The sequence below is a fragment of the Lepisosteus platostomus genome, chromosome 22 (assembly GCF_059453375.1).
Source record: "Lepisosteus platostomus isolate fLepPlt1 chromosome 22, fLepPlt1.hap1, whole genome shotgun sequence".
Classification (NCBI taxonomy): Eukaryota; Metazoa; Chordata; class Actinopteri; order Semionotiformes; family Lepisosteidae; genus Lepisosteus; species Lepisosteus platostomus.
In genome coordinates this window covers 11386084-11399069 of record NC_142632.1, presented here as the reverse complement: position 1 = coordinate 11399069, position 12986 = coordinate 11386084, and the positions used below count along the sequence as shown (strand labels likewise).

At 47.6% G+C, this 12986-nt stretch overlaps 1 protein-coding gene across 7 annotated transcripts in view; it reads left to right on the top strand.

Annotated features, from left to right (window-relative positions):
• LOC148643467 (kinase suppressor of Ras 1-like) overlaps nucleotides 1–12986 on the top strand; it is a 59085-nt gene that overhangs the window by 25083 nt on the left and 21016 nt on the right. For 6 of the 7 annotated variants that reach the window (XM_088615649.1, XM_088615644.1, XM_088615648.1 and 3 more), the window contains exon 2: nucleotides 3711–3851. In XM_088615649.1, the coding sequence (XP_088471775.1) occupies nucleotides 3711–3851 (141 nt within the window). Of the gene's footprint in view, nucleotides 1–3710; nucleotides 3852–11164; nucleotides 11448–12986 lie in introns of those variants that run through there. The other variant, XM_088615650.1, reaches the window with a different exon arrangement.

The following is a 12986-nucleotide window of genomic DNA, read 5'->3' as shown; positions in this document are numbered from 1 at the left end:
TTTGTGAGAACCGGAGTTTGATGATTTAAAAAAAACAACCCCAACAACTGAACAAAGCAGACCTGGAGGGAGAGCCACTAGAGTTCACCTCTGCGGCCGTATGACGTGATGCTCAAATGAAGAACTTAACTGTAAACTGAGGTACAGCGCTCCTCAAGAAGATGGCTCTCCTCAATGCACTAGAGAAATTTCTCTCTAAGGACTTTCATGTTAGTGGGATAAATACCAGCTCCCTGCAGTACTTGCCTGCATGATGCACAAGGCCCGGCTGCTTTGTGCATGAAGTATTTGTCATTGCTCCTCACTGTTCTTGGTGTTGTGTGGCACAAACACATCTGTATCAGGGCAGGACTCTAAATAAATAAAGTTGCCTGTCTTAAATTTCTCTATAGTATGCAATACATGAAGAGGTTGTTATTATGTGGTTGTTTATTATTTGGTTATTAGTTAAGTGGTTGTTAATACTGCTTTTGTTAAAACTGTGCAATGAAGCAGTGGCAATGATGTTTTTTTGCACATGCTTGTTCTAGTCATTTGCACTCACCCCACCCAGATCTGAATTGATATCGGAAGGAAAGTCCCTTATTTCCTGTCCTCCATCCACTACAGGGTAGGAGAGCCAAGCATTCCCAGAGCACTGCTGAAATTAGACCGAGGCCTCTCATTAAGTGGCGCAGAAGAATGCAGTGAGGACAGGACCTCTGAAGGGTCTGTATGGCCTCGAGCCCTTGGTTAGCGATCTGCGTCACTGAACTGTTGAACTGACGGCTTGGAAAGAACAGTCCCAGCGGGCAAAGTCTGTCGGGCCTGGCTGCTCTCTGCACTGACCCCCTGTGCGTCATCACGCTGAGCAGCCATTGAAGGCAGGGGTGTGGGGCAGCACAGAGTGTCCTCAGCAGAGGCTGCCAAGCAGAGCGCTTTAGGTGCTTAACCACGTTCCTCCTTCAGAGAGTGGAGATTCCTCCGTGTGTGACCGGCACCGGTGAGTCCCCAATTCGGCTCTTGAAACCGTACTGCAGTTCACCTGCTCCCTTCACCCCAGAGGTTGTGTATCAACCAGCAAGATCTACTTAACACTCTTTAAAAGTGTTAATAGTAGCACTCGACCCGCCGCATTGTTCTAACATTTTTTTTTTTAGAGGAGATATTTGCTCAGCTATTTTTTTTTTTAATTGCAAGGCTAGGCTAGCTCCACAAAGAGGAACAAAGGGACTGACGTGGTGTATTGCGATCAGGCAGTTTACAAAAGGTTTCGGATGAAAGCACAGAAAACAAAAGAAAAAGGGGGACATCTGCGTATCACTGCGGTGCTCTGGCTTTGAGTTTTGGCCCCGGCTGTAAAACAAAGGGGTGACTGGGGGGGGGTGGTGGTCCCTGGTCAGTGCAGAGCGGTCCTCTTGTCTCCTAGCCTCGCGCTGAACTTTGCAGCTCCCGGGCAGCCGATGATGTCACAATGGCCTGCCTTCAGCAGCAGTGTTCCAGTGACACTCGGTTGCCATGCCAGCCACGCAGACGCCCCCCTGAGAACAGGCTGCAGCTCGCGGTTCTTCTTCGAATAATCAGGGCTATTTTTAGAGAGCGCCGTTTGCTTGAGGGGAAAGTGGAGAACAAAAAAAGAGCAGGATCCCTGGCAGCTCGTGTTAAGATGTGTTTTATTGTCCTGCCTCCCGTTTACAACTTAGAAGTTGAAATGCAGTTAAAATAAAAAGCCGTTTAGGCTGGGCATAAGTGTATCTGCGTGCTGAAGGCAGCCCTGGAAATTGGGCTTTTGGCAGAGGAATGAAAAGAACCTGTCTGTCTTCTTGGGTGTTGTGTAACTGCAGCTTAATTCTTTTTTTTTTAGTATTGTACAGATGGCTGAGTGTGTGAAGGTGTAGATGGAAGGTGGCAGTAATTCAGAGACAAATAACAGCTCAAAAACATGTCTGGTTTCTGAGATTCAGGCTTCAGTGAGCTTGTATAAAAAATGTGTTTTGAGACAAGAGAGGCTTTTGCATCGTCGGGTATTTTTGTTTCTATTACTAGTTTTACCGCTAATATGCAGTAGTATAGGATAGAGAGATGTGTCGGCACCCTCCGCCCCCTGGCTGGCCTTAACAAGCACTTTGATGTCTCCTTCTTCAATGCAGAGTAGTAGGAGAACATGAAATGTGTCTTTATTTCTCATTCCTTGGTTCTGCTGTCATTGTGTAGGTGAGAATTATAGGACCCATTAAAAGCAATTAACTTGGTATTTTGCATAGAAATTGCTCTGCTGCTGTGCCCTGGGAGTGTTGATGCAGGGATGGAATTGTTTTTCAGGACGGAAAGGGCCGCCGCGTTGAGCCTTCCTCAGTCATGTTAATGTAGGGTGGTTTCTCCGTGGGGCTCACGGCTCACCTGCGGTCCCCCCTCAACTCTGTCACTGCAGTGGGCTCTGTGGCTCATCTGCTCCTGCCCCATGGTCTCCGCTCCTGCGGCAGTCCGTCGGCTCGCCCATGTGACTCGTCGCCCTTCAAAGCCCCCGTCTCTGAGAGGCTGTGCGTTCACACGCAGTTCAGCTCCGGTGGGGAGCTGGGGGCTGGGGGGGTTTCCTCTGCCGACTGAATTCAAAGTCAGGGGAAGTTAAAATGTTGCTTTTTCTGGTAGGAAGAATTTGCATTGACCAGAAAAGCGTGCCAAGAATGCTGTAGCTTGCATTCTTGAAGAGGTGAGCGCTTGACGTGAGGGCGAGAGGGCAAGACCGCAGTGGCTCATGGACCACGGTATCCCAGCAGCCATTACTCGCTTCTGCCCCAGCTCCTTGTAGCCTGGTCGGGCCAGATCTGGGCGATAAATGTGGTTTCTGCTGTGAGTGGTTGACCAGTAAGGGACACTCTTCCCTCCAGATCAGACTTTTCCCACCAGTCCCCCAGTATGGTGGTCAGAAACACTGCCATCCTTCTGAGGAGAAGTTGAGCAGAAGTCCTTGCTGGTTGGTCATTAAAGATCCCTTTGCACTGTTCGTAAGAGTAGGGGGGTTAACCCGGGCTTGTGCTGGCTGGCCTCCTTAAAACATCCCTTTAGTGCAACTGGTGAAACAATGTCTCACTTCATCACTTAGTGCAGTGGTGGATGAAGTGTAGTCCCTCCAAAATGTGATGTACTTTGGGGTGAGAAGCACTATAGAAATGCAAGGAACTCTTCTCTTTGTTAGGATACCTTTTTTTACTTTACCGAAGCAGTTAATTTTGAACAGCAGCTTTGAAGTGGCAGGCATTGTCAGTTTGTGCCCAAAAGCTGATCTGATCTGCTGCTTCTGCAGATTTCTGTGATTGTGAGCCATGTAGAACATGGATTTTTGTTAATCTTGGGGTCAGTGTCAAACTTGGGGTCTGTATGCTGACAAACCACCTGGTCTGTCCTTTTAAATGTTATCTATCTGACATTTAGTCAATAGACCATTCATCGCTTATAGTAATTTTTAACACAAAGCCTTGCATTTCTTGTTTAACTGGTCTTAATATTGTGCAACTCCTCTTATGCTAGATATGAAGCCTTTTCTAGTTGACATTAGCACCTTTTATTGCTTTGTTGTTACATTTAACTTTTCTCTACATGAATGATACCAATATTACCTGCATGGTCTCCATCCCTACCTGAAGCTCTTTGGTATCTTAAGTGCAACATCCTTAAGTTTCCAAATGTTGCCATGAAAAGCTGACCCTGTTATCCTTTGTCTCCCCCTGCAGGTAAAGCTGGTGAAGTACATTTGCAAGCAACTGCTGTGCAAGCAAAAAGTGCCCGCGAGTGAAAGGTCCCAAGCTCTGGACAGCTACCCACGGCTCAGGGACTGGCTGAGAACCATCAACCTGCGTTCTGAAGTCATACAGGTGTGTGTGTTGGGGGGGGCTGCTGGAGGCATGTGGGCTCATGTAGACGTCTCCACTCTTGTGCAAGTAATAATAATAATAATTAATAATTGCTTACACTTATATAGCGCTTTTCTGGACACTCCACTCAAAGCGCTTTACAGGTAATGGGGACTCCCCTCCACCACCACCAATGTGCAGCATCCACCTGGATGATGCGACGGCAGCCATAGTGCGCCAGAACGCTCACCACACATCAGCTATCAGTGGGGAGGAGAGCAGAGTAATGTAGCCAATTCATAGAGGGGGATTATTAGGAGGCCATGATTAGTAAGGGCCAATTGGAAATTTGGCCAGGACACCGGGGTTACACCCCTACTCTTTTCGAGAAGCGCCCTGGGATTTTTAATGACCACAGAGAGTCAGGACCTCGGTTTTACGTCTCATCCGAAGGACGGCGCCTGTTTACAGTATAGTGCCCCCGTCACTATACTGGGGCATTAGGACCCACATGGACTGCAGGGTGAGCGCCCCCCGCTGGCCCCACTAACACCTCTTCCAGCAGCAACCTTAGTTTTTCAGGTGAAGTACAGGTGAACTCAGGTGGTAGTGCTTCTCCTGACCCCTGTACATCGTGCCTGATCCCTTCCAAGGGGGGAGAAAGCTTAGCAGGTGTTTTGGAGGCTCAGATCTCTCGTGACTGAAGAACCCATAGAAACGTCCACTTTCTGGTTGCCCCGGGGATGAAAGGGTCATTTTGAAAACTGAGAGAAAAGAACGCTGGAGGTGTAAGATGCCAGCAGCCATGTCACCCTGCAACTCACAATTGGCAGTCCGCTGAAGCCCAGCAGGTGTGAGCCCAGTCAGTACCTGGATGGGAGACCTCCTGGGGGAAAACTAAGGTTGCTGCTGGAAGAGGTGTTAGTGGGGCCAGTAGGGGGTGCCTGACCTGTGGTCTGTGTGGGTCCTAATGAATTCATAGTCCTCTATGAATTGGCTACATTACTCTGCTCTCCTCCCCACTGATAGCTGATGTGTGGTGAGCGTTCTGGCGCACTATGGCTGCCGTCGCATCATCCAGGTGGATGCTGCACATTGGTGGTGGTGGAGGGGAGTCCCCATTACCTGTAAAGCGCTTTGAGTGGAGTGTCCAGAAAAAGCGCTATATAAGTGTAAGCAATTATTATTATTATTATTATTAATGCCCCAGTATAGTGACAGGGACATTATGCTATAAAAAGGTGCCGTCCTTTGGATGAGATGCAAAACAAAGGTCCTGACTTTCTGTGGTCATTAAAAATCTCAGGGCGTTTCTTGAAAAGAGTAGGGGTGTAGTCCCCGGCGTCCTGGACAAATTGCCCATTGACCTTTACCAATCATGGCCTCCTAATAATCCCCATCTCTGAACTGGCTTCATCACTCTCCTCCCCACTGAGAGGTGCTGTCTGGGGCGTGTACTGGTGCACTATGGCTGCTGTTGCATCATTCAGGTGGGGGCTGCACACTGGTGGTGGAGGGGAGTCTTCATTACATTTAAAGGGCTTTGAGGGGAGTGTCCAGAATATAAGTGTATGGAATTATTATTATAAGAAAGGAAAAACAGAATCGGCTCTAAAAAAAAGAAAAAAGAAGCGAGTGTAAAAGGGAGTTGGGAGTGTTTTGCGTGATGGTGACAGATGGGGGAATCGATTGCTTATGTCTGTTTGCTTTCAGTGCAAAACAGGAAGCGGCTGTTTGAATTTCCTGTGGTCAAATGAATGGGCTGCTCAGTGTGGGTCACAAACACTTCTGCTGTGTCTGAAATAGGATGCGTTCATACCATTAATGGACAAGGGCAGGCAGTGGTGAAGAACTTAAAACGTGGGCTACACAGTGCTTGTCCTCAGGGTTTTCTGTTTCTGTTTTGGCAACATCCATTTTCCATTTGCATCAATCATCCTCTTGTTTGTGTCTTTTCCGCAGTCTTTGGCTCTCAGGACGTTCCAGATTTTAAGTGAGGTGTCTTGAAAAGTGAGGCGAGGTAGAAGTTTAAAAGACAAATCCTAAGATCACCCAACTGTTCAGGACCGTAAAAGAACGAAAGGACTTTAAACAAGCAAAACAAACACTTTGCTTATGTAATGCAGATTCCAGCTGGAGTGCAAAACAGAAAATACTGGGATAATGTGAGGAACGGTCCTGGGACATGTCACATAGTATACGGAAGAAGAAAAAAATATTTTTTTGCTTCTGTGTAAAATCAGTCATTGTTTTTTTCCCCGTTTTTAAAGGGGCTCTCTCAGAATGCAGACTGAGCCCTGTGTGCTCAGATGTTGCAAGTTGGAACCTGTGTCACGTCACTGGCAGACTGTGATTCCCCCCAACCAGCAGAGCACGGGGGGAGTTATTCACCAAAATGGCATTTGGCAAAACGAGGACTCCTTGCCTGGCGCTGGCAGCCATGGAAGACTGTGCCAATCCTCTAACGTGTCCCAGTCTGTGTTAACACTCCTGTAAGTCATGTTGGACACTCACTCAAACTGGCATGTGGCAGAGCAGGTCTGCCTGTCCTCATTCTTCCCACAGAGTTTGTTCCTGCTAGGCTGTCTCTGCATTACTTGGCAAAGGCAAACTGGCAGGATATGTAATCAGAACAAAAACGGTAACTGCAAATTAAAACCAAAAATCCAGCGTGATTTGCCTCTTGCAAGATTTGGCAGCGGGCTTTCAACAGTTGCCGTCAGAAACGGCGGTGCAAATTTTGCTGTGGAGCAGAACGGAGAGATGTTATCATGAAGATCATAGGATCCTCCTTTCTCTAGAGCACTCAGGCTGGTTTACCTGCTGTGTTACAGGGGAAGGTCTTGCCCTGGGGTTGTATTATTGGCACTGAACTGCAGGGAATACAGTCATCAGTACAGGCAGTAATCAGTGAAACAGTACAGACAGTTTCAGGGAAACAAAGCATATTCCCACTCCAGGAAATGGTTTACTGGAAAGTTATGTTTGTCTTGGTTAAAAAGCGCAATTACGATATGAATCATGGGATGTGTCCAGAAAGAGAACTTTGCAAACCAGAGATTAAAATGAGGGATGTGACAGGATTAGTGACTCTGATGATCTGAGACACCGAAGAGGACTAGGACTTGAGTAATCTTTGAAATAAATGAATGTGAAATTGAAGGTGGAATGAAAATGAATGTATATGACTGTTCTCGCCGTATTGATTATGTAGCCATCATTTCCATCACATTTCCAACATTGTGACTGCATCAGAAAGTCCTTATCCTGGTGTGACTCGCCTCACCCCCCTTTCGCATAGACAGTCTCGGAGACAGGCATTCTTTGCTGACTCAGCAGCTCCGGGCTCCCTGCCAGACCTGCAGAGAGAGGCACAGATAGGCCTCTCTCCAGAATAGCAGGCCAGCTGTTCACTGTAGGGGGCTGCAGGGCTTGTGAGATCTGGGGGGGGGGTTTAACCCTCTGTCTCTGCTTCAGCCAGGACTGCAAAATCCAGCGTTGGGTAAGCAGTAGAAATCTAGGTGAGTAAGGCTAGAAACAGCAGTTTTGTCTTTCATACATTTAGGCTGTGTGCTCTATTTTGTTTTGTTTGCTGCACAAAGTATCTGCCGGCGCGGTTTTGTTAGGGCAATCAGGGGGAGAGCAGCGGTGCAGGAGAGGATTAAACTGGAAGTCAGTGAAGTGGAAGTCTCAGTCCCTGGCGGGGTTGCCTTGGACTCCTCTCTGGGTTATGCCGAGTTGTGTAATGATTTCTGAAAGCTGAGTGTCTGTGGTCTCGGGCCATTCTTTCTGAGTCTTATGGCATCCCTCAGGGGTGACAGCACTGGTGCAAAGAGAGGTTTTTTGCTTCTGCTGCTGTGCTTATATAAATAATTATACCGCATAAGCTGCCTTGTCATCTTCCCTTTGGCTGGTTCTGTACCGTGACCAATCCAATGACGTTTGCCTGGGAGCAGTGAGTCACACTGAGACCATGCCCTGCCAGTACCCCCCCTGTGCACTTGGAGAAAGCGAACACCCCACCTCCTCAGCTCTCCTCCCAGGACGCCGTCTGGGCCCGCTGGGGCTCCTGTACGTCTGACCCGTGGCAGTGAGGGTTTCTGATGCCAGCCCGCTGTCCTGTGCCTGCCCCCGCCCTGCCCCTCGCTCCCGATTTTGCGCCCGCCGACCTGATCTAGCAGCAGTGGCGTGCATTGTGTTCTGGGTGCCCCCCAGACCACCTCCCCCCCCCACCGGAGACCGCACCACTGGCGAACGTGAGCAGCACAACCGCAGAATGCGCTGACTCGGGAGCCTCGCTGTCCTCCTCCCAACCCCGGGGGGCCTGAGCGCCTCTGCCGAGGGAGCAGAGGAGGCCGGCTCTCCCAGGCGCGAGTTCTTCTGCCTGGGCTGGGCTGGGCTGCACCAGGAGGGGGGGGGCTCCGATACCGGTGACGGAGGGGAGCTTTCTGATGAGGAGACCTCCCAGGTCTGGCGAGTGTGTGAGAGGTACAACACCACCTGCAGCTGGTGCTTCCCCCAGGGACGAAGCTGGCGCGGAGCTAGGCCTCGTGTGTTCCCGCGTCTGTGTCTCGTGAGAAAGCACAGCCCTCAGCTCCCCTCTGCCTGTTTAGGAGCTTGCTGGCTTTGACGGCGTCATACAAAATCAATTGGTTTTACAATGTTTGATTCTGAACCATGCTGGGCAGTTAAGTTCCTGGGAAAACCCAGAAGTAGTTATTTTCTTTTTCTCTACATGACTAAAATGGAGCTGTTCTTTCTTTGTAGTAGTCTTAAGAGAGGGAATTTAAAAACAAAAGCTTCCTGAATGAGAAGCCTTGATGGCTTCTGTCTGCTCCCCCTTCTTTTTAAAAATAAAAATTCTGGAACAGAGATGGCGCAGGCTGCTGGCCAGACAGTGAGGCGTCTCATGCAGTCAGCCAGCTTCTTTAAGGTGGGTCAGAGGGGGCCGATGAGCACGGCCAGGGGAAATTCGACAGAGCCCAGCAGCTGCGAACCTAAAAAAAAAAGAAACTGTAGAATCAAGAAAAAATCCCATGACAGATCTTGATGCTTCTTTAAACCACTTTCTGGCCTGTCTGTCTCGCAATCATACATGGCACACAATGTCCTTGGTATGGGATTGTTATGCATTATTATATCATTGTCTTTTTCACACTGGCATCATCAGAAGTCTTATTTGTGGTAAGGGGTGCTGGCAGCCTAGAGCCTAATTCAGAAACACAGAGAGCAAAGAAGGGCATACTCCTGGCAGGGATGCCACATGATTGCTGGGCATGCACATACACACTACAACAGTACAGTGTTGCAAGTTAGTGTCTTAGTTGGCAAGTTTGAGGGAGGCTGCGAAAAGCTGGAGTGTCCAGTAAAAACCCACAAAAAAATCTGCAGGGAATTGAACCCAGGACCCAAGAGCTGTGAGGATCCAGTGCTACCTGGTTGCGTTTCATTCTCACCTGGTCTTTGTTAGATCAGCAAGGCAGACATGTTTAATTACACTGCACGCTGTTCTTCCACGAGATGAAAACAAAATTGCTGAGACGGTCAAGGGAAAGAATGCCAGCTTTTTTCTTTTGTATAATATCCCACTTCACAGAAACAACTCACTGAGCTGTATGAGCAATGTATGAGTTTGTGTATGACTACTGATGCGTTTAAAGGGGTTGAACAGGTTGGACTGCAGTCTAATCCCTGATGACACACACAGCTTCTCTGCTCAGAGGTGTACGGTTTAGGTTACCCACACCTACAGCAGGTTTAGAGTTGTTTCATCCTGATGTGTTCAGGCAGAAATGCTGCTGTGGTGAAAATGTAGCATGACTGAGCAGCTAAGCCGGGCAGGTAGATGGGTCTGTCACCACACTGGCTCAGCTAGTTCTGTCTAAAATCTGGTCAGAAGGTTTAAACCTGCAGAGTTCGATCCCCATGCCAGCAGATGGGCTTGATCAGTGTCAAGGTGAACTTTGACGTCATCCTTGTCCTTAATAGAGGGGACCTGTCATCCTCTATTGCTTTTTTCTCTCTCAGCACTGTTGTGTAAGGACAATAGTTTGTATTCTGTGTGTACTGTGAGGTGTAGGTCATGAGGAGGCGATGGCTTTTAATTGCGTGGTGTGTGCTGGAGCAGTGGAATTCTGGGACACTGTGATCTAAAAATTCAAGATGGTGATTGACACCATTATTCTGAAAATGAAGAGGAGGAACTGGGGACGATTTGCCAATTTGTTTAAAGTAATGTAAAACAGTTTCCTTTTCTGGTGGCATTTTAAAACTTTGCAAGTACATTTTATCTGCTATTCTTTTGTTTCTTTTGTGGTTTTATGGTTAATTGAGTTTAAAGTTCATTTTATGTTGCTTACTTCTTTTTGTGACCACTTTGACTTCAAAGTATTTCGGCAGATGCCTCTGGTTTGTATTTCACTGTTTGGTCTGAAGCGTTCTGTCAGGTTGACTTTGTCAGTGCCATTAAGGACTTGGAAAACATCTGGTGTATTCTTCTCTTTTCCCAACTAAACTTTTCTGTCAGTCTGTCAGTGAAGGATAAGCGCTTACACCCCAGAATGTGAATATCCTGAAATTCCAGACTGACTCCTGAGCAGCAATATCTTTTTTTCATATTGTGGTGACCAAAACTGTGCACTATTTTAAATGAGGTCTTACACTTGATTTTTATATCTATATAATTAGGATATGTACACATATATCCTAACATTCTGTATGAATTTTTAATTGTTTCCCCACATTGTCTAGAAGATGTAGATGATGCCACCATAAACACCTGTATTTTCATAAATTTAAAATTAAAATGAATCCTCACAGAACGTGATACTTCTGACACTTCTCTTGGAGACAGGAATCCAAGTTTCCTTTTCACCTCTTATATCTTGGTTTCTCCTGCTCCACCAACCACCTTTAAAATAATAAGTTAAAAAAAAGGTTTTAGCAGTGGACACAACAGTTCTGCATGTACAAGTACATGTAGAAAACATAACATGACCACAAATAATATTGGAGTCCACTTGTAGCTTATAATCACTCGTGTGTTCAAAACCATTAATGTTCAACCACTGGTTCCTTCAGTCCAATTACATTGACTGCAGTCCCCTCTGGATAGTTAAAAGACAATTATATTTGCTAGTCGAAGCAGTAACAGTACTTTTCCTCTGATGGCGTTTTCAGTACTTTTCCTCATAGCACAAGGCCAGACTTGGTCAGGTGAACTAGCTCTCCGGTCATTAGCAAAGATGATGCAGCACGCTGTCACTCTTTCGCCAGAAAGAAAAAAGAAACAAGCCCAGCTGAATTCTGGGTTTCATGCCTGATGTGTTATGTCATGACTCATAACGTGCCTTGCCGTTGGAGTGGTAGATGAACTTGCAGGCTCCAGCTGTAGTTTATTTTTCACCGCCGCGCTGGCTGAGAACCAGGAAGCTCGTGTTATCATCTGCCCGGGCCTGCGCCGCAAGTCAGCACAGAGAGAGGGAGGGAGGGACAGAGAGAGAACTAGCTGTGGAATTCTCTCAGTGTGACTTGCTCCAGAAACGCCAGCTGTCACGCTTCGCCGTCTCGTTGGGGTATGCAAAGACCAGCAGAGCCTTTTCGAGACTCCTCCTGATGGTATGTAGAATTCTTTCAAAGAAAGCTCCTTCTGCGCTGGGCTTGCTTGTTTCCTACGGTTTTGTCTGGGGGTTTCTTCTGAGTTAGAAAGGGTGTTGGAGCCCTTCCACAGTGGAATACGAGAGTCAGAAGCTGCTCTGCTGGTGTTGCCTCTTTGTGTCGGTTCAGTTTTCCGAAATAAATCTTCCTGCCTGGTTGAAGTTGGAGTTGCCGAGGAAAAGTCTTATTTACATCGCGTGTAAATGTACCGAACCGTCGCTCCTACAGCAGTCCGCCTCCGAGTTACCATCAGTGACGTTACAGATTCTCTTTCACTGCTGTTTTTTTGTTGCGGGTGGTGTTTTAGGCAGGGGTTCGGACGTAGACCTTTTCTGGCAGTTGGACAGTGAGGGGTGGAGACAGGCCTACAGGTTACAGGTGAGTGAGTTTGGCTGTTAGCACAGAAAGGCGATCCGCTGTAAGTTAAGCCAGACCCCGAGTTGTGGTTGAGAGAACAGGGTGAAGTTTTGCCTCAGCGTACTGAGTCATCTGCTCTCATTTCTTGATTTGCGTCAGACGTTTTTCAAGGCCCGATAGGCTGCCTGGTGTCAGGAGCTGAGATCTAGACAAGTCCAGACAGTGCTGTAGGTATCGGTATGTGTCACCAGTTAAACAGCCAGGCCTGCTTCTCTCCCCCCCCGACGCACTTGCACACCTGTGCCGGTGTCAGCTGGGATCGTGTGCACGTGCCCGCGCCAGGCTGGTGCGTCTTCCTCAGCGCCGGCTGCCAGACCGTGCCCACGAGTGGACACGGTTCACACGTGTCCTTCTCTGGCTGGCGTGCTCGGATGGCTGTGTTCTTTGGTACGCTTTCTTGGTTAAAATAAAAGAGAGAGCAAAGAGAAATCTGTTGGAGCAGCCATTTAAAAAAAAAAAGGATTTCAAGGAAAAAAAAGTATGGCTCGCACCGGTCGTCATCTAATCTTTGTTTCACGTTGATGTTTCGTGTGTCGTTGACGGGAATGGAGTTGCGCTTGGTTTGCCGGCCAGTGTTGCGTTCCGAGTTCCAGCTTGTGAAGTGTGCTGATGGCAAAGGTGACTTATCTGTCAGAGTGGAAAGTTTTAGGCGGACATTATTCAGGGTTAAAGTTTTTCTTGTGCTGTCAAGCCACCTGCTGGCTTGCGAGAGCAGTTTTGTTTTGGTTACCTCACTTTTTGTGGCTGGCTCCAGATAAAGGGCAAAGGTTCCTTTTAAACAAGTATGATAGGCAGTAGTGTTTTATTGCTTTTACTTTTTGACGCCCCTTGCACAAGCGTGAAAGATCTCGCCACCTTCCGTAGAAATTGGGGCTATGCTGTTAAACTGGTGCAGTAGTGAAACTTGCGTTTTAAAATAGAATCAGTGCACTGTAACGAAATCTGTCCTCACTTGATATGCCCCCCCTCTCTGCCTGCTTATCCTCTGTGGACATTTTTTCCACTCTCCACTCCCCTTTTTGTCTGTTTCCATGTGCTATCTGATGTGTGACCTCAAAGCACTGAGTGTGTGTGGTTTTTTCT